Source organism: Eptesicus fuscus, chromosome 4, assembly GCF_027574615.1.
Source record: "Eptesicus fuscus isolate TK198812 chromosome 4, DD_ASM_mEF_20220401, whole genome shotgun sequence".
In the NCBI taxonomy this organism is placed as follows: domain Eukaryota; kingdom Metazoa; phylum Chordata; class Mammalia; order Chiroptera; family Vespertilionidae; genus Eptesicus; species Eptesicus fuscus.
The window spans coordinates 36,536,669-36,558,610 of record NC_072476.1 but is presented as its reverse complement, the minus strand read 5'-3'; the positions used below and the strand labels follow the sequence as shown (position 1 = coordinate 36,558,610).

At 42.8% G+C, this 21,942-nt stretch overlaps 1 protein-coding gene and 1 long non-coding RNA gene across 5 annotated transcripts in view; one reads left to right on the top strand and one right to left on the bottom strand.

Moving 5' to 3' along the window:
* The window catches only part of LOC114231505 (uncharacterized), an 88,464-nt gene extending 73,218 nt beyond the window's left edge, over window positions 1-15,246 (bottom strand). For all 3 annotated transcript variants that reach the window (XR_008555800.1, XR_008555801.1, XR_003617466.2), the window contains exons 1-2: window positions 14,887-15,246; window positions 2,881-2,986 (exon numbers count right to left, since the gene is read on the bottom strand). This is a non-coding gene — a long non-coding RNA (uncharacterized LOC114231505). The remainder of the gene's footprint in view (window positions 1-2,880; window positions 2,987-14,886) is intronic.
* A 309-nt stretch (window positions 15,247-15,555) lies between these two features.
* LMNB1 (lamin B1) overlaps window positions 15,556-21,942 on the top strand; it is a 41,163-nt gene continuing 34,776 nt past the window's right edge. For both annotated transcript variants that reach the window (XM_008141359.3, XM_054714940.1), the window contains exon 1: window positions 15,556-16,209. In XM_008141359.3, the coding sequence (XP_008139581.1) occupies window positions 15,851-16,209 (359 nt within the window). In that variant the 5' untranslated portion in view covers window positions 15,556-15,850. The remainder of the gene's footprint in view (window positions 16,210-21,942) is intronic.

The following is a 21,942-nucleotide window of genomic DNA, read 5'->3' as shown; positions in this document are numbered from 1 at the left end:
CTATCTCTTATCAAGACTCAAACAGGGAGGAATTCCCCAAAGATAGGAAGACAGATCAAGGGTGAGCAGCCAAAAAAGTTACAAATGCCCCTCACAGGTAGGAAGCATCTGGTGCTCTGAGTCACAGCCTAGTTTTATCCAACTTAGAAAAATACTCTAACTGATGTGTTGGCCTGCCTTTCTTTCTGTTACTAAAATAAAAAGATACACTTGGACAGCATCTTTTAGCAAGTTCTTTTAGTGAGGTAAAAATTCTGATATAAAATCCTGACAGTATTTTTTTTGTCTTTTTCAAGTTTACATTGTTGTATTTGAAATATAATTATGGAGCAAGGCTTTTCATAATAAGCTTAACCACAGCTTATCTCCAAGATTCTAATCAGATTCTTTTTCTGAGCCAATTTACAGTTTTGTAATTAGCAAAGTTTTTTTCTATTGCCTTTCTTCCTTTAAACTGGTACTGTTAAATTTCTTTTAAAAAGTAGCTTGTGTACTAGCTGGTTTGGCTCAGTGGATAGAGTGTCTGCCTGCAGACCAAAGGGTCCCAGGTTCAATTCTGGACAAGGGCACATACCTTGGTTGCAGGCTCCTCCCCAGCCTGGGCCCTGGTCAGGGCGCATGCAGGAGGCAACCAATTAATGTGTTTCTCTCACATAGATATTTCTCTCTCTGTTTCACTCTTTCTTACACTCTCTCTCTACAAATCAATGGAAAAATATTCTTGGGTGAGGATTAAAAACAACAAGTATGTAGCTTGTATCACTGCAAGGTAGAATAAGAGAAAAAATAAGGCAGAACAATATTGGAATACAGGGGGAAAATGCTTATTTTTGTAAACAAATCCAAGGTTAACAAGGAGTTTTGTTAGTGAAACGACAGTTTATTCAGGTTGTATTATTTCTCAGGTAAATAGGAGAATCATATTTTTTATGTGTTAATAGCTTGTCTGTATTTGTTTAATAGTTAGAAGGTTTACCCTGTTTATTTTGTGAAGTCTCAAAATCTTATAGTCTGTGTCATTGGTCCTATTTATTTGACACTTTTTAAAAAAAAATATTTTATTGATTTTTTACAGAGAAGAAGGGAGAGGAATAGAGTTAGAAACGTGGATGAGAGAAAAAGATCGATTCAGCTGCCTCTTGCACACTCCCTACTGGGGATGTGCCCGCAACCAAGGTACATGCCCTTGACCGGAATCGAACCTGGGACCCTTGAGTCTACAGGCCGATGCGCTATCCACTGAGCCAAACGGGTTAGGGCTTGACACCTTTTTAATGAGTAATGGCATTTGAGCTGTCACTGCTGTTTCACATTAAATGTACCCTCTCACCATTTCCTGTGGCTTTATGGTGAAATATATTAGATTTACTTAATGATTTTGTATCCCATTTCTGTCCCTCCCAACCCCTAATAAAATAGATGAGAGAGACTCAGTGTAGGAATTAGGTACTTGTCTATTCTTTATATTAAAAGCCAAATATGCTAAGTGTCTGGTCAGCCAGTCGGCCGTTCAACCAATCAAAGCATAATATGCTAATGATATGCTAAGGTTGCTCAACTGCTCACTATGATGTGCACTGATCACCAGGGGGCAGACAGTTGACTGGCAGACCAGTCGTTATGATGTGCACTGACTAGTCAGGGGGCAGATGCTCTGACTGGTAGGTTAGCTTGCTGCTGGGGTCTGGCCGATAGGGACTGAGCGAGACAGGCCGGACATGCCCTGGAGCCCTCTGGAGGTTCCTCCCCACCAGGGGGCAGATGCAGCGAGCCAAGCAGTAAGGAGCAGTGAGCAGGTGGGCAGTAAGGAGCAAGGGGTCCTGGACTGCGAGAGGGTGCAGGTCGGCCTGAGGGACACCCCCCCCCCCCCCCCGAGCCTGGGCACAAATTTTGTGCACTGGGCCTCTAGTCATTAGATAACTGTCAGTTACAAAACAGATTGGATTACAGACTGACCAATTTTCCTGGACATGGAAGAAAAGATATTTTAACTAAGATGACAGGCATGAGTGAAACAGAACACTGGTGATGGGAGGGGGATGTAATTTATGTAATTTCCTTTCAAATTTTAAAAATTCATGGCCCAGGGTGCTGCTGAAGCCTGTTCTGTCTCTTCCTAGGAAAACATCTCTGACCTCCCCAAGCTAGAGGATGATGAAAGAAGCTGGTGCGGGCGGGAGAAGGGGAGGCCCGCCAGATGGTGGAGGCACAGAGAGGAGGCAGAGGCAAGGAGGAGGGTGGGGGTGCTAATTAGCTTTTCTTGCTTCACTAAGAACCTATGGCAAGCAGATGGCTGCCCCCTTAATAACACCCTTTTTCTGTCCAGCAGGCAGTAGTGGTTGATCTTGTGGTCATGCAGAAAGCATGTACTTTTTTTTCTCTTCAAAATGTGGAAGTGGTGAAAGACATACAAAGGAAAAAGCTAGATTTAAATATTACATGTATCTAAAAATTTAGATCTTATCTCCCTTTTAAAAAAAATTTTAGAGACAGAGGAAGGGAGAGGAAGAGAGAAACATCAATCGCTGCCTCCCGTACACACCCTGACAGGGAATCAAACCCTCAACCTATGTGCCCTGGCCGGCAATCGAACCTGGGAACCTTTGATGCATGGAACAACAATCCCACGAACTGAGCCACACTGGCCAGGACTCCTATCTTTTGCAAAAACTAGGTGCCCATTCATATTTTGACAATGCTAGTTGAAAAGTGATTTGTTCTTTCTATTACAAAAACCAATCCAAATTAATCAAATTGGGTCTGAATATCTAAAAATAATTGATAAAACTGGCTATGAAGTTCTAAAATCAACAGCTATAGCATCTTGTGCTTGGCGAGAGGTTGGCTTATGGATAATTATAAAAAGATTCAGCTACTCACATGGCCTTTCCTTGCAAAGTCTCAGTTTCTGTGGGGCAGGAACTGTGTCTTGATCATCTTGTAACTTACTTCTTTTGAGCTGGCCATGATGTCATTCACTGAAAGTCTGTCAAATGGAATCAAGGTAGAGTGAGTCAATCACTACATATACTACTCAACGTTTGTATACTTATTAATTTTATGCCAAGATAAACATTAGTGAGCATGACAAAGTAAAACAGTTAACATTTTGAAAATGCAGTATTGTAATTGGCCCTGGTTTTACTGCTATAATGCTTTATATACTAACTAGAGGCCCAGTGTAAGGATTCATGCACCAGGGTCCCTCGGCCTGGCCTGCACCCTCTTGCAATCCGGGACCCCTCAGGTGATATCAGACTGCCGGTTTCAGCCCAATCCCCTGGATCCATGCACTGGGTCAGTTCCTGCCTGATCACTGCGGGCCAGGCCAAGGGACCCCACTGGTACACAAATCCATGCACCGGGCCTCTAGTATGCATATAAAATCTTTAGTTAACTCTTCCTGCCCTCCTCTCTCCCCCCTATCTCTGAGATTCATCAGTCTGTTCCATGTTTCCATGCCTGTGCTTTGAGTGTCTGCCCCCTGGTGGTCAGTGTACATTATAGCTACCAGTCAAACGGTAGGTCGCTTAGGCTTTTATATATAGAGGTTTAAATAGAGCTTTCAAAATTGGGAAGCCAAGATTCTAATATATATCTTTGTACAAGAAGGGAAAGTAATAAATATTTACTGAGCACGATGTACCAGATACACTTTACATACATTAATGTATTCAATCCTTTCAACATCCCTATAAGGTAGTTCTCTGCTTCTTACAGATGAGGAAATGAAGTACATAGTAAGCAAGATTCACACTTGGGTATGCCTATACAGTCCTTATTCTACCTGAACCCCAATATCTCCATTGGTCCCCAAGATATTGTTTTACTTGTCCAGTGATTGGTCAAATCAACCCACTCTATCTCTACAGCATTCTCCATGTCCTTTCTTATCCCCAGCCCCAATGGCAGGTCTTCAACTGCTTCACTCTCCTACATTCAAATCATTTTTGGAGTTTTCAAAGACAAATGGGAAGTGAAATAGCGTCTTGCTGGAGATCCAGACAGTGTGTTAATTCTGATCCTAAAGTGCAGTTCTGTAATTCTCTCCTGCCGAATTTCCAACCTTCACATTCACCTTTTGCTTGTTAATATGTACTACATGTATCTTATTCTTGTAGTTGGTATTTATTGTATTGTCTGAACATCTTTTAAACCTAACATGCCCGATGTTAACTAGATTCCATTTGGGGCAGGTGCAACATCATTGTTTAGCATGCTGAACTCAATTCTTTAAATATGAATTTTTCAAGTGATTTTCTCCAATCTCTTCTTCAACCATCATGACCAAGTTTCTTGGAAGTATCTGAGATGACATAGTAAACCCGAAGTTGAAGTAGGCTGTTGGTATTTAAGGAGAATAAGTCTTACATTATACAGTGTATGTTGCTATTTACTATATTGGGTACCATTTTATCAGTAGTAGATAGTCACTAAAATAAACAGACTCTTATTTTCAGACAAGAGTAATAGAAAATAAATTTTCCAAATGGAATTCTTACAAAATTTTTAAATAATTGTTTTGAGAAGTTTTAAGAGTATCTTTTGACTCATGTCTACTAGAGTTCTTTGCTCAAAAGAACTATACAGAAGTATCTATTTGATAAGGCAGACTCAGTATGAGAATTGAGAGACGGGTGAAAGGTCAGGGTACTTAGACCACCCATTGCTATACAGCGCTGTACTCCCATATCAGTGACATGAATAGAAAAGTGACAGGATTTCATGATCTGCAGTGTCCCCAGGGAAATTCTGCTGTCTTCAAGAGTCTTAGGATTTGGTTGAAATGCTAGACCAAAATCAATATGCTTTCAAGTGATGCTATAGATGATAATGCTATGGGGGTTCATAGGAGGAATGACATGTTAATTATTTTGGGGTGAAGCAGAAATTTTAGGATTCAATTTACTTTTAAAAATAAAAATTCTGAATTCACCACTGTGACTTCCCAGCTCTCTTCTCTACCCCTCACTTTGAGATCAACTCAACTTAAATCTCTTAAAGGAAGTATATAGTAAATGAAAAAAACGGAGACGTTAAAATTAGAGAAATGAAACCAATTTCTTTTAAATGACAACAGGTTTCTGAAACCCTTCTGCAGAAGTTGAGTCAAGTTACCACAGGGTGATTTTTTCCAAGTGAATGTCACAGTGAGTGACAGAATATTTCTGCAGTCATGGCTGTCATGGCGGGCTGGCTGACCTAGTCACTTCTGGTATGTAATAGAATACAGGCTTATATGGTTCTGGATGTAACTCAAGAGCCCCGGTCAGACTAAGGACAGGAGCTCTGTGCTTTATGTTCTCCACAGCAGTGCCTCATAATTTTATCATCCTCTGATCTCTTTTGATAAACATAAAAATCTCATCTGCCCCCCAAATCTGATAAAGTCCCTTAAAAATAGGGAACTTTCTGTCTCCCCCTCCCCACAACCACCACCCAGTTGAGAATCACAGATTTTATAAAGCCTGCTGTTTGGCCAAAAAAATTTAGTCAAACCTTTTGCTACCTCAGATTTTATAACTCCTTTTTTCTTCCCTTCTTCCTCATCCCCATCCCCGTTGAAAATTACTTCTGTATTTCTATTGAATTAAATCATTGTTGTTCTTCAATGGCTTAGAAAGTTATATCATCAGGTCCCTGGATTACTAGGGTTCAGTATTGAATCTGATCAATGGAATAGTCTGTGCCCAAATATGTATTCATATAAAATGTACTCTATTGTTCAACATAATACTAGGTATTTGTGAGATTCACTCATGTTGCTGCACGTATCTGTGGCTCACTCTTTTTAATTGAAAAATAGTATTTATGGCTGACACCATTTTGGGGCTCAGCCCATCTAGTTTTCAGATGACCTAATCCTATCTAACAAAGAGGGAATATGCTAATTGACCCTCATGCTGTCACAAAGATGGCAGCACCCACAGCCAATAAGGAGGAAATATGCTAATTGACTGCCCTGCCCTCAAATATGGCAGTGCCCACAGCCACAAAATGGCAGCACCCAGTCCCCTCAGCCCCGCCGGGGCGTGCCTGCCTCCGGAGTCCCCCAGTCCCCTCAGCCTCACAACTGCCCAGGGCCGGCCCGAGGTGCAAGCCAGCCTTGGATGGCGGCTGCCCAGCCGCCCAGGGCCACCTGAGGCTCAGGTAACCAGGGTCGGACATGGCTTGCACTGCTGGCAGTGGCTTGCACTGCTGGCAGCAGAGGTGTGATGGGGCATCGCCTTCCCCTGATCTTCGGGTTGCCTCCCACCCCTGAGGGCTCCCAGACTGTGAGAGGGGGCAGGCCAGGCTGAGGGACGCCCCCCCTCCAGTGTATGAATTTTCATGCACCAGGCCTCTAGTAAATCTATAATTCTTTACCACTAAAAATATATATGTAAATAAAAATAGTACTTATACCATGATTAATTTGTCTCTTCTCCTCTTTTTTAAAAAATATTTTTATTGATTTCAGATAGGAAGGAAGAGGGAGAGATAGAAACATCAATGATAAGAGAACTCATTGATTGGCTACCTCCTGCACGCCCCCTACTGGGGGTTGAGCCCGCAACCCAGGCATGTGTCCTTGACCAGAATCAAAACTGGGACCCTTCAGTCCGCAGACCGACACTCTATTCACTGAGCCAAACCAGTTAGGGCTGCCTCTTCTCTTTTTAAAAAAAAAAAAATTTTTTATTGATTTCAGAGAGGAAGGGAGAGGGAGAGAGAGATAGAAACATCAATGACGATTAGCTGCCTCCTGCAAGCCCCACACACTGGGGATGGAGCCCATAACCCGGGCATGTACCCTTGACTGGAATCAAACCTGGGACCCATCAGTCCACAGGCCGACGCTCTATCCACTGAGCCAAACCAGCCAGGGCTGCCTCTTCTCCTCTTTTTTTAAAAAAAAATATATTTTATTGATTTTTTACACAGAGGAAGAGAGAGGGATAGAGAGTTAGAAACATCGATGAGAGAGAATCATCGATCAGCTGCCTCCAGCACACTCCCTACTGGGGATGTGCCCGCAACCAAGGTACATGCCCTTGACCGGGAATTGAACCTGGGACCCTTCAGTCCACAGGCTGACGCTCTATCCACTGAGCCAAACCAGCCAGGGCTGCCTCTTCTCCTCTTGATGAGCATTTGGATTCATTCCAGTTTGGGCAAATACGAATAAAGCCACTATAAACTTCTTGTACAAGTCTTTTAGTGGACATGAACTTTCATTTATTTTGGGGGAAGAATTGCCCAACTACAGGGTAGATACATTTTTAACTTTATAAACTGTCAAACAATTTTCTGAAGTGGTTATTTTATACTCCTATCAGCAATATATGAAAGTTTCAGTTGCTCCTTTACTCAATATATATGCAAATCAGTCTCTAATTATTTTCCTTTTTTTTCTTTTATTAAGGTATTATATGTGTACATATCTTACCATTGTCTAATTATTTTTCAATGTCATCTCTTTTCAGAGACTTTAACAGAATATTTTTGGTAGCATTAAATCCCAGATATGTCGGTGTCCAAAATTCGTGCCCAGTTTCTAATATTCATAATCAACATACACAAATACAAATATTTCACCCAAAATATAGTCATATATTTTAATGGAAGTGCTCTATTGCTGAAAATCTTGTGTGTAAAGCTAATTTTTCATAAGCCAAATCATGTACTGAATTAAATTTTCCCCTACTTCGATGCCCAATCCAACTCCTCTTTTTCCATTGATATCCTCTTATGTTGTCTTGGCCTGAAGGGATTTTTTCTTTCTTTAAATTTTAGCAGCCCCAGTGTTTTGACCCATTTCACCATTGTCAATCCTTTGGGCCTTTGTCATTCATGGCATGGTTGCTTAACCTATCTATTTACATGTCTACATTTCATTTCTACACACACATTTATTGAACAAATCACATTTCATGTTTTGTTTTTTTTTATAGCAAAGGTGGAGATTTATTCAAGAACAAGTACAGACTCCCAGGTGGGGAGGGGGAAAGGGTCCCCCACATTTCATGTTTTAAAAAAATCTATTTCATAGCACATAGTACAGTAACTTGCACACAGAAGTTACTCAATAAAATTTCCTGCTCTATTGGTTTTCTATTTTTGTTTTGCTTTTGGCAAGGCATAACTGTTATTTAATGACTCAGCTTAAGTAATTACTTGTTTCAATTATAATTTCCTCATTTTTCCATTTTTCTTGACTAATGTAAGCCAGGCCTAAAGTTAAGATTTGATTTCCATCTTATCATCTTACTAATATTAGTTTAAAGCACCCCCTATGCAGTGTGGTTTGAAATGAAAAGCACACTGCAAGGAGATTAGGGATTCCATTTGGGGTTTCTCTCTAATTCTCCCTGGGGGCTTTGGGCTGCCACTTACAGGTCTCCATAAAGTGCCCGATCTATTTGCCAGTCCCTGGAGGCTGACATTCTTTGAAGCCCAGTTCAGAGATCATCTGTCTGTGAGTGGTTTCCTTGCCCCTGATGCAGAGGCCTTTTGATCCTTGGTGTATGCTACATTTTTCATGCCTCCTTTTTAGTACCTGGCACTTTGAGGCAGCATTTATTTAGATGTATATTTGCTTGCCCACAACTGGACAGTTGAGTCCCTCAAAGTAGGGGTCATGTACCTCAGTTATCCTTGTAGTAAGTCGCCCACAAATGTTTGATGAATAAATGCATGGATTAATGAATGAGCAAATGAATAGGACTTTTTAGGTATCTTAAACCTTTAAGAGTTTCCATTTTAACATTTAAAAAAATATTTATATCTCTAGAGAATTTTAGGCCAGAAAAGGGCTATTTAGGTTGATTCTTTTATTCTGCTTCCATGAGGTAGGTACATGTTTTTTTGTTTTTTTAATATATTTTATTGATTTTTTTACAGAGAGGAAGGGAGAGGGAGAGAGTCAGAAACATCGATGAGAGAGAAACATTGATCAGCTGCCTCCTGCACACCCCACACTGGGGATGCGCCCGAAACCAAGGCACATGCCCTTAACCAGAATTGAACCTGGGACTCCTGAGTCCACAGGCCGACGCTCTATCCACTGAGCCAAACCAGCCAGGGCGGTACATGTTGCTTTTGTCAAGGGTCCCTTCATCACGCTTTGGGACGTACTCCTCATTCTTAATGGAATCATATCATGTGGTTTGGTGAGGGCAGCCGTGACTCCTGACTCTCTGCCCTGCATGCCTCTCAAAGGGTGGATTCTGGCTTAGGCCTAGCCCAGTGGCCGGCAAACTCATTAGTCAACACAGCCAAATATCAACAGTATGATTGAAATTTCTTTTGAGAGCCAAATTTTTTAAACTTAAACTTCTTCTAACTCCACTTCTTCAAAATAGACTCGCCCGGACCATGGTATTTTGTGGAAGAGCCACACTCAAGGGGCCAAAGAGCTGCATGTGGCTCATGAGCCGCAGTTTGCCAACCACGGTTTTAGGCAATCCAAATCTCACCTCTATAATCTAAGAATTAAATTAGTACATTAAAGTGTTATTGGGGAGGGATAAACTATACACCAAGATAAATAAAGTGACTGGCTAAAGCGGGATCACTAGAAAGGAAAGCCTTTAGCTTTGAGTGGGGTCAGTTCTGATTACAGCAGAAACAGCTGAACTGTGTGTAAACCTTATACTTTGACACCAGTTTTTATTGTTATTTTTATCACTATAAAGGCAAAGATGCAGGATATAGGGTGAAGGGGCCTACCTTTGTAAGATGGAAAAATGAGAATGGTTTAAAGATTTTTAAAGTAAAGTTTTCTAGTGTTATGACCATATTTTGGCATAACAAAACTAAAAATGACAGAGTGCAAATTGCTTTCTCTTTTTGACTAAAGCATAAGCTATCAAGAAGATGAACTACTAAGTTAAATAATTAGACCAACAAAAGAAAAATAAAAAAAACCTCCAAAACACTCCACCAATCATACTATTGCTAAATATCCAGATTTTAACAAGCAATCTGGAAAACCATTTTGAGCAGTAAACTTCATGAGGCTATGCTAAGAGAACAATCCTACTGAAGATGATAAATATATCTTTAGATCTCTTAAGCACTTTTAAAAAAATATGTATTTATTGATTTTTAGAGAGGAAGGGAGAGGGAGAGACAGAAACATCTATGAGAGAGAAACATCATCAATTGGCTGCCTCCTGCACGTCCCTTGGGGATTGAACCCGCACCCCGGGGTATGTGCCCTGTCTGGGAATTGAACTGAGATCTCTTCATTCCTGGGTCAACGCTCAACCAGTGAGCCACACCAGCTAGGCTCATAAGCACTTATTTTATTTTTATTCTTTTAGAGAGAGTGGAAGGGAAGGGTAGAGACAAAGACAGAAGCATCGATGTGAGGGAGACACATCGATTGATTGCCTCCCGCATGTGCCCCAACCAGGGCCAGGGGTCAAGCTTGCAACCAAGGTACATGCCCTTGACCAGAATCGAACCCAGGACACTTCAGTCCACAGGCTGACACTCTATCCACTGAGCCAAACCAGCTAGGGCTCTTAAGCACTTTTTAAAATCCAAAAATCAAAATCAGAATTGGACGTGATTCTGGATAGTCACTTAGACTTCTGAAACATGACTTATTCTTACGCTTTTATGATAACAGAAAAAGTATTAATTTTGCAAAGTATTGGAAACCTGGCCTAGTAAACCATGTATTAATTTATTTCTTCATTTATTCAGCAAATATATATTGAAGAGATACCACTTATATTTTCCTACATTTTGTACCGCAGCTCTAGCTATCCCATTTGTTTGTATTGTTATATTCAGCTATCTGCCAGCTGTCACTCCCCTCTCTTGGAACAAAAGTGGGTTACTGCTAGCTCTGTTTTTTCTTCCACTGTCTTTGTATCTGTACCCCCATCCTAGTCTGGGGCCCTTTATACCTAGATCTTAGAGTTATCCTGTATTTTTCTGTCCCAGATTAGAATAATATACAGAAGGTAGAGCAAATGTCAAATGAGCTCATCCTATGCAGTAAGGTAGCTGTGTGTTGTGGGAGCAGTATTGAAGAGGGAAATGATGACATGGCAAGCTGGGGCTTGGTGGGAATGTACATGGCCTAACCAACAATCAGAACACGTGCCCTAACAAGTGATGGTTTATAGGAAACACAAGGCAGACTATTTGAAATCACAATTGTCCTTGTAAACGCAAAAGCAAACTTATATAGTATTTATTATTTCTCTTTTAATTCATTGGGGAAAGCATTGGCAGTGATGGGATTTTAGGAATTACTTAAATGAAGAAGACTGGACAAACAGAATATGAAAGAACAGGAAAGAAATGGGCCTTATTGCAGATACAGAGTTAGGCCTGGGGAAAGCTGAGAGAATAAGGGAAGTGTACATTTAGAAAAGTTTCTGACCAAACGTTTGCACAATCTCCTAATTCTAAGGTTAAGAGATTTTCCTTTTTTTCTTTCATTGCTTTTGATTGAGGACAAAAGATTACTATATTTCTAACAGATGATATATTTTATCTTAAAAAACCCCTGTCAGGGTAGGAATCACTCCCCATTTTCCTATGAGGAAACAGCTATCAATCAATAGCAAATCGCCAATTGTCTGACTCCAGAATGTTGGCTGTTTCAGATACTAGGATATGACCTGAGTCTCCTAAAAGAATTCTATCAAGAGATTCTATCAAGAGAAGCTTCACGGAGTTGAGAGAAGTAGAGATTATGCCTGAAACAACTTCACCTCCAGTCTTAAAACTTCAAAAATGGACATTATTTAAAAAGAAAATTTCCAAATATTTTTTTAAAGTCTGAGGTAAAAGGGAGTATGGTGTGAAAACCAAACCAGTGCAGCGTAAGGGGCCTCAATGCATGTGGATTTACATTCCAACCCTGATTCCATCACCTTGGACCCAGTGCCCGCCTTTTTTAGAACTCAGTTCTTCTTTAGTAATTTGGATTTTCCAGACTTTTTAAAGTTACTTACCAACTCCTAACATCAACTTCAAAATAGAAGCTTTTCATCTCCTAACTCTCAGGAGGTTAGGGAAGGAGGTACGTACGGGTGACCCTAGAACAACGCCAAGGTTAGGAGCGCCCACCCTGCAGTCAGAAATGAAAACCCGGGTATTATTTAAGTTTGAGCCCCATGCTTGCAAATTTGAAAATACTGATTCCCAACTCCAGACGAGAAATACTATTTTCTATCAGCAGTTGGTTGAATCCATGAATGTGAAACCCAGGGATAGAAGGGCCCACTATACTGTGATTGAAAAACACACACTGTTTAAATAAACCTAGGCAGTTTAAATTCGTGTTGTTCAAGGGTCAACTGTATTTGAGATAACAGGGCAGGAAACAGAACCTTGTATGAGGCGAGTATCCTTGCTCATACAGTGCCCAGAAATTCAAGGAGGAGGATGCGCAGTCTCGTAGCCCTTCACTAATTCTTATGTCTGTGACTTGATTAATATTTGAGGAACATCCCAGCCTTTATTTTTGCCATTATTAAAGTAACTAACCTGTAATTACCCTACAGATACATTCCTAATAGGTTGTGAAGTGGCCTTCTAGGTTATGGTTAAGGGCGAGGCTCTGGAGCCAACTGAAACTGGCTGGGTTCAAATGCAGTCCTGTCGCCTCTGGGCGGCCTTACAGAAATTCGTCTATAAAATGGATGAATTTTTTTTTTTAAGGGTGCTTTCTTTCTTCTTTTTGGAAATTAAATCACTTTTTATTTTTCAATTACAGTTGACATACATTATTATATCTGTTATTAAGCTTCAGGGGTACACCCCACTGATTAGATAAAATGGATGAATTTTCATAAGGGGTTTATATCCAAAATTTATAAAGAACTTATAAAACTCAACATCAAAAAAACACACAAACAATCCAATTAAAAAATGGTCAAAGGATCTGAATAGATACTTCTCCAAAGAGGACATACAGATGGTCAACAGATATATGAAAAGAAGCCCAACATCAAATTAAAACCACATTGCGATATCACCTCACACCTGCCAGAATGGCTATCATCAATAAGTCAACAGACAACAAGTGCTGGAGAGGATGTGGAGAAAAGCGAACCCTCATGCACTGCTGGTGGGAAAGCAGACAGGGGTTGCCACTATGGAAAACAGTGTGGCGTTCCCTCAAAAAATTAAAAGTGGAACTGCCTTATGACCCAGTGAGCGATTCCACTTCCAGGAATTTATCTGAAGAAACCCGAAACACTAATTCGACAGAACGTATGCACCTCTATGTTCATAGCAGCATTATTTACAATAGCTAAGATCTGGAAATAGCTCAAGTGCCCATCAGTGGATGAGTGGATAAAAAAAGCTGTGGGACATTTACACAATGGAATACTACTCACCTTAAAAACGACGAAAATCTTACCTTTTGCAACAACATGTGTAGAGAGTGCTTGGGAAAGGCCTTTGAGATGATTGTCATCTGAATCCAGTGGTGCCTGGCAGAGCCATGCCCTGGAAACATACCTTGCCAGAGGCAGGTGTGTTGTCAGTCTGACCTTTAGGTCAGGCCCCAGGGGGTGGATTTCATTATCTAAATCCAGCCAGGCACCAGGAACAAACACAATTATCCGGGCCCACCCAGAAGTGACGATTACAAAGAAGCCACAAGAATGCACATATTTTCTTTATCTTAATCTTTGGTAAAATTTGCTGGTATCTTACTGGATAAAATAAATGCACCATATTGGCTCTGGGTCACTGTCTCTCCATCAGAGGACAGCTGTCCCACACGGTCCCAGCTTTCCCTACTGTCTTTGTGTCTGTCTCTTTCATTTTCTCAATCCCCGTCGCCCCTACTCAGGACTCCTGTCCGCTCTCTAGCTGTGCTGGTTGCAGAAAAGAGAAATATTTATAAACATGGATGAACCCAAAATGGAGAATAGTATGTTAAATGAATAAGAGAGGCAGAGAAAGACAAGTACTATATGTAGACTCTAATGAACAAAACAAAGTAACAAACAAAATAGAAACAGAGACATGGATACATGGAACAGACTGACAGCTGTCAGAGGGGACAGGGGTTGGGGAACTGGGTGAAAAAGGTGAAGGCATTAAGCAAAAACAAACAAACAACAAGACAAAAACCCCCTCATAGACAGAGACAACAGTGTGGTAATTACCAGAGGAAAAAGAGGGGTTGGGGGGGGGGGCTGGTAGAAAAGGTTATGGGGGGATACACAGTGATGGAAAAAGATGTGACTTGGGGTGGGAACCATACAATATACAGATGATGTATTATAGAACTGTGCTTGTGAAACCTACATAATTTTATCAACCAATGTCATCCCAATACATTTGATAAAAATTTTTAAAAAATGGATGAATTTTCAAATGGAAACAATCCAGTTCCCACAGAATGGCTGCGTGGTCGGGTAACCCATGAAATGCCCAGTGCAGGGCACACAATAAATTTCAATAAACATTAGCCACAAAGTTCAAAACTTTTCAAAGGGATTCATGGCCATTCTATTAGAACGCGTTGTCAATTACATTTTAGGGAATTACCTCCCCCCTCCCCACACACACACCCATTTACAATTTTTTCTTCTTTTTAATAGGGGAATTTCCCCTTTAAAGCAGTCATTTCTACTTAAATTTTCACATATTTAGATTTCCATACATCGGATTTTTGTGAAGCATGACAATTAAGAGCTTGTGCTATTTACTCAATCACATGTTAATCATATCACTTGTGAGGTGGATTTGATTTTCTAAAACCCTAAACTGTTAAGGAATAAACGGGTCGGGGCCCGCCCCTGAGCACTGGTGGCCACCGATTTAACCTCAGGGCTTCTGTGGTCTTTATCTGTCAGCTTCAAGACACGCGAACATGAACTTGACAGGAAGGCGGTATTTTGATACACTGTTTCCCACCTGAGAGAAGGGTAAGAGCTTGCCCTTGGAACCGGCACGCGGTGGGGTTTTGCATCGCAGACACCAGGGCCCATTCCGCGGCCCCACAGCAGCGGGGCCTCCGGACGGCTTTCCGAGCCCGGTCCGCCCGGCGGGGATGAGGTCCCAACGCCCTGGGTCACCCAGGCCTCCGCGAGTTTCGCGGGTCGCTTTTCAGTACGTTTACATTTGAATTTCCCTGAACCGCTGGGTGTGGGCGACGGCGCGGACCCGCCCCGGAAACCTCCGGGCTGCCGGCTCCTTCCCGCCACCCGCGGGCCCGGCCCCTCAGGCCCGGCCAGCGCAGAGCCGGGGCAGCCGACGGGCAGTCCCAGGCGCCACTCCCCGCCTCCAGCAGCCCTCCTTCCACCACGCCCCGCTCCGCGCGCCCAGCGAACGGCTGCCTGCGGGCCCGAGTTTGAATTTACGGGCCCGGCTCCTGAGCCGCAAGAGCGCCCCGCCGGCTTCCCATTGGTCGGCGACGGTCACGTGGGCCCCGCGCGCGCCCGCCCAGTGGGTGACTGCCCCGCTCGGGCCGCGCCACCCCCGCCCCCGCCCCCGCCGCGCGCGGCCCGCCCGCCTCTCCGCCCCGCCTGGGAGGAAACAAAGTGCTACGGGCGGGAGACTCGGCGGCGGCGGCGGCGGCGGCGGCGGCGCGCGGACCCAGATCGGCCCTCCCGGTCACCCTTGCCCCGTGTCTTCCTTCGTGCGTGTTTGAGTGTGTGTGTGTGTGTGTGCGCGCGCGCGCGCGTTTTCTTACAAAGGGCATTTTACGACTGATTGATTCGTAGTCTTCCCCTTTGCCCTTTGTGCTGTAACCCCGCTCCCACCATCGCGGATCGCCGGTGTGCGCCTTCGGTCCCGGCGTCGCTCCCTTCAGCCTGCTGCGTGTCCCCCGTGCTGCCCGCGGCCTCCCCGCTCTGCGCCGATCGCCCCGCCGCCCGCCATGGCGACCGCGACCCCCGTGCCGCCGCGCACAGGCAGCCGCGCTGGCGCTCCCACCACGCCGCTGAGCCCCACGCGGCTGTCGCGGCTGCAGGAGAAGGAGGAGCTGCGCGAGCTCAACGACCGGCTGGCGGTGTACATCGACAAGGTGCGCAGCCTGGAAACGGAGAACAGCGCGCTGCAGCTGCAGGTGACGGAGCGCGAGGAGGTGCGCGGCCGGGAGCTCACCGGCCTCAAGGCGCTCTACGAGACCGAGCTGGCAGATGCGCGGCGCGCGCTGGACGACACTGCCCGCGAGCGCGCCAGGCTGCAGATAGAGCTGGGCAAGTTCAAGGCCGAGCACGACCAGCTGCTTCTCAAGTGAGTCCTCGCTTGGCCGCCGCGTTAGCACGCGCAGGGGCTGGGGGCGCAGCCCGCGGGGGGGGGGGGCCTCGAGAACCTCGGAGAGGGAGATCGAGGCCCAGCGTGCCCACGCCCTTCCGAAGGGGCAGGGTCTCCATCTCCGGGAAGGAGAAAGAATCTGGTGTTGCTCAGTGGGCGCAAGGGTGGCGGAGGGGGCTTGAATTGTAGCGATGGTGGGACTGAAGGCACATTTCCTGATCCTGGGTACGGAGCAGGGCCGGGCAACGTGCCCTCCTAGGTGTGGGGAGGTGACGCCCGGGCGCGCGCTCCGATGCGCGCCCCAGGTTCCGGCGGGGCGCGAGACAAAGCGTCTAGTGGGCTTGCAGTGCCGAGGTGGCTAGTCCGCGAGGGTTTGCCGCCCGCCTTAAGAATGAATGAGTTTTGCGCTGGGCGGAGGGAGGAAGGGGAGGGACATGCCTTAAATGTCCCGGTCTCCCGGGGGTGGGTCCCGCCTTGGCGCGCTTAGTCCGGGCCCTGTGACATTTTGTGATCTTTCTGCGCCTGCCTTGAGAGAGGACGGAGGGGCGGGGTCTGAGCTGCGCGCCACTGCCGGCGCGGGGCCAGTTGGGTTTTCTAGCTCGTTAGCGTTCACCGGGGAAAGATGTCCTTTCTGCGGAGACAGGCGGGGCCCTTCGGTGCTTCTGAGCACGGGGCCACAAGCTGGGTTTTTGCATGTCGTGGCCTCCATTCTCTGATCCGTGAACCTCTTACCCCCACCAGGCAGCAGCCCCTTCCCTAGATTTTGCATCCCCATAAGTAATGGTCGGTCGGTCTTTCTGGTAATGGTGGAAGACGATGCTCCTTCCCCGCGTCTGTCAGAGTGATGACAGGCCAGGGCCGGTCAAAGGGTGTTGTGTAAATGTGGAGTGTTGTGGCGAGGGAGAGCTTGTAGTTACTCCACCTAAGTAAGGGGTCTGACTTTCATTCCAGTGCACAAGGGTAGGCTTGCAAGCCTTTGCTGATCCTACCTTCACTTTCTGATGAGCAAAATGGCATAATTGTCGTCATTAAGCAACTTAGTGTTGATATCAGGCTTTAGAAATTTGCTAAATTCGAATCCAGAATTCACGATCTCCATCCTCGTTGCCAATTGAAATTTTGCCAAATGAAAACCGATTTTGACTTTGACTCTGCTCCTGGATGTCTTTCTGTCTGTATCCGTGTGAATGACTGTCTCAGCCGCTGATTTTGTAGGTGTGAATCTGTACTTCCCCGTTACTAAACACTCATAAGAACGGTTCATAAAAAGGTATGTGCACTTGGTAAAAATAAAATATATTAAAAAATACAGACTGATCTACTGAAAAACTAAAATAGTCTCTTGCCTCTTTCCATGAGGCAACCATGTTTGGCCCTTTTTGTGTTTATTTCTTTAAGTATTTAGTTCCATAACTCAGAAAATAAGCATAAGCTGCCCTGGCCTGTGTGGCTAAGCTGGTTGGGCATCATCCATGCACTGAAAGGGTTGCCAGTTCGATTCCCTGGTCAGGGCACATGCCAGGTTTCCTGGGGCTGGATTCCAGGAAGGGGCTGTGCAGGAGGCAGCCCATCGATGTTTCACATCAATGTTTCACTCTCACATAGATGTTTCTCTTTCCTCCTCTCCCTTCCTCTCTGTCTAAAAATCAATAAAACCTTTTAAAATCATAAGCTTATATTTCTGTTTCTTGTATTTACCAACCTTTGGTAAATACATGTCATGTTTTAAAATGAGTCCATTCACTCACACGACTATCTCCATTTTCCTATAAATTTTTTGTTAATGAATTTCTTCAAATCTTAGATGCTGTTGTATGACTCACCATTGTTATGTGTGCTACTCAGAAGACAAAACACATCAGGGCTAGTTATGTAGGAACCATCCTGTTGGACCCATCCTAGTTTCAGAGATGTTAAAATGTAGCACTGATTATGTATCTGTTACATGCCAGACACTGTTCTGTGTGTGGAGGATACAAAGATTACAAAAAAAGTTAGTGGAGGATACAAAGATTACACCCCTCTACCTTGCCCCCAAAAGTAACAAAACAAAAAGTTACTACCCTTGCGTTTCTCAGAAGACTGTAGGGGAGATACCAGTACGAAAATAAATATTGCATTTCATTTAATTGGAGGCATTTTGATGCTGATGCTTTTTAAATATTTCCAGAGGGTATCCTTGGGAGGTTTTTCACCCAGTAACAAGACTGCCATCTGGCTGACTAGTTGTAAAATGCGATGTGTAGACTGTGAGATGCCTGCTGGTTTCAATGGGATTAAAGTGGGAAGAATGTGTGTATTGGAATCAATGACATAATGCATGTGATTTAATGTTAGATAATAACAGACGCTAGGGGAATAAAAAAGTGGGGCGAAGCAAAAGTGTGGTTAAGAAAGGCCTGTCTGAGGGGTTGACAGTTGAAAATAATCTGAGATGCTGAGTAATGTCCTGGGATTATAGTTTTCTTCAATCTGTACATATATTCCTATTGTCAGGATTAGATGTACAGTAGCATACCCTTATAAGATGGGGCTACGTTCCAAGACCTCCCATTGGATGCCTAAAACTGGATAGTGCTGAACCCTTTAGATATACTGTATATTGTTAGTTTTTTCTTATAAACATGTACTTATGATAAAGTTCATTAAGTTAGTTAGGCACAGTAAGAGATTAAGAACAATAGCTAATAATAAAATAGAACAATTCTAACAATACACTGTAATAAAAGTTATGTGAGTGTGGTCACTCCTTTCAAGGGATCCCTTGCTAAAATTTCATAGAGGCTCAATGCATTCTGGTACATCTTGCCATCAATCAGAACGTTTTCTATATTCCACACATAAATTTTAATGGCTTTATCATCTTAATTTATTACGCACTGCGGTTGTAACTTTTCTTTCTTTTTTAAATTCTCACCTGAGGATATTTTTCCATTGATTTTTAGAGAGAGTGGAAGAGAGAGGGAGAGACAGAAATATTGACGTGAGAGAAACACACTGATTGGTTGTCTCCTGCATGAGTCAGGGCTCAGGCCGGATAAGAACCTGCAACCGAGATACATGCCCTTGACCAGAATCGAACCTGGGACCCTATGGTCCTCAGGCTCACGCTCTATCCACTGAGCCAAACCAGCTGGGGCTATGGCTGTAACTTTTGCAGTTTGAGGTTCTGTATCAAAACTAACACAGGTTTCTTTTTCTTTCACAATTTTACGGATGAAATATTTGTTCCTACTGTAGAGGTTAACAAGCTCAAAATTTAAGATTTTTTTTTTCTTATTAAGTCAAAACCATTCACCTTTTCACTTAAGGTAAGCACTTTAGGCTTCTCTTTGACATATCTGAATTGTCAGTGTCACTACTCTTGCATTTTGGGGCCATTAAGGGTTACATGAACACATGCACTGAGATACACTGCAGTTGGTCTGGTAACTGAGAGCGCTAAGTACAATATATAGCATGGATACCTTGGATAAAGGGATGCTTTACATCCTGGGTGGGATGGAGCAGAACAGTGTGAGATTTTATCACATTTATTCAGAACAGCTTGCAATGTACCTTCATCAATAAAGATAAAGTTTAAAAAAAAACTAATTTCTGGCCCTGACCAGTGACTCAGTTGGGTAAGATCCAGTACACCAAAAGGATGCTGGTTCCATTCTTGGTCAGGGCACATGCCCGGGTGGCGGGTCCATCCCTGGTGGTAGGGGGTGTGCAGCAGGTAGCCCATGGATGTTCCACTCTCACATCAATGTTTCTCTTTCTCCCTTCCTCTCTCTCTAAAAATCAATAAAATTATTAAAAAAACACACACCCAAAACACTTAATTTTGGAATTTTCCATTTAATTTTTTTGGATTGTGGTTGACTGTGGGTGGGTGGGATACTGTGTTTTTTTTTTTTTTTTTTTTTTTTCTAATATGCCATCATTGCTCAAAACATGCCCCATTTTACTTTGTTTCATATTTCAACCCTGGGCATGCCTTGTATAATTTTGTTCCTAAATAGCCTTATATTTTTTTGTTGTTAACTAAAGAAGTACTTGCCCTTCAGTATATCTTCAAACCCTTTAAATATATGTAATCATAATATCTGTTACCTAAGTCTACTTTCTTCCCTGGAACTCTGCTCTTAAGACATGCAGTTGACAGACATCCTAGGAATTTACTGAATTTAGATCCAGCTTCTTCCTAGGTCATGTATTTCCTTTCCTTGGTTCCTTCCTTCATTTTGTTGGAGAACATCCTTAAGTAATTTATTCAGAAAAGATGGCAGGAGATAAACTATGTGATTCCTGTGTCTTTGAAAATAACTTTATCTCATGCTTTGATGATAGGCTAGATATAGAATACTGGTTTAACATTTTCCCTCTCAGAATTTGAAAAGTATCATATTGCTCCATTTTTTCAGCATCCAGTGTTGTTACTGTCTAAGGCCAGTCACAGTTATTTTCTTTTGGTAGCTGCTTTTGCTTTTCTTCTCTGGAAGTTTTTAGAAGTCTCTTTTATCTTGGTTTCCTGAGATTGCATGGTGATAGGGCTAGGTATGGCTATTCTGTCACTCATCCTAGCTGTTATAAGTGGGTCCCTTCAGTGTAAGCACAATCTTTATTTAGCTTTGGGAAACTTACTTTATTCCATACCTTTTCTGTGCTCCGTTTTCTTTGTTTTCTCTATTTGGAATGTTGAGCACTTTGGTTTCTTTTTTTCTCATAATTTTTTTTTTTCATTCTGTGAAATTACTTTGTCTATTTTCTCCATCACAATAGTGACATTTTAAAGGCAAAATCATACTTTTAATTTTAAGAAATATTTTTGAAAAGGTATTTATTTTATACCGTTTCTATTTTCAGAATGCATTGTTTTCTTTACTCTGAGGATAATATTTAAGGTTTTCTTCTTAAATTTCTCTTCTGTGAATTGGATTATCTCTTTTCCCTTTCTGGTCACTTATTCTTTTTGTTTGACATGTTTTTGTTTTTTTTTTCTTCTTGCTACTGATTTTGATCCTACATTTACAAATGAAGCACTAGGTATTGGTTGAGTATTACTGCTGTTATCACTCAGGTAATTCCTCTGTATTTTCTGAATAGAAGAACAAATTAGGATCTCTCTGATTGAATAGGGTGTGTTGCTGGCCAGCTTGTTGGAGGGCCTGCAGTTAAGGTAAAGGGTGCTGAGCAGGGCCACCTGCAAAGCTGTTCCGTGAGTTAATCCCTCTATTTTAAGTGTGCCTCACTGTCCCCTGTTGTTCCTGTGTTCATGTTCTGTGACAGGTACTTTAATCTACATTTATTCTAGAAATTTGCTGAAATGTCACCTAATGATTCTTTTCCTATTCACTTTGGTGCATCAAATACTTTACTGCTTTCTTATTATGGTCTAGTTGGGGGGCTAATACCTGTGCATAGTAAATCATCATCTTGGAAATCAGTTAATTTTGAGCAATAATTGAAGTACAATTTGTATGATGAAAAGAAAGAAATGTCTTATTTCTCTTTGGTCCATTTAGGTTTTTTATTTGCTTAAAAGTAATTTTCTATACTTAACTTTTTATTTGGAGCCAGAGTGTTGTAATCAGTCTATCATTTTGATGGTTTTAGATTAAGTCAGCAGTCTTGAGAATTATAGATTCCAAAATTACTTAGTCCCTTTGGTTTCCTCAGTACACAATACACCTCAAAGACAGAAGAATTCATGGAGACACTTGGCCT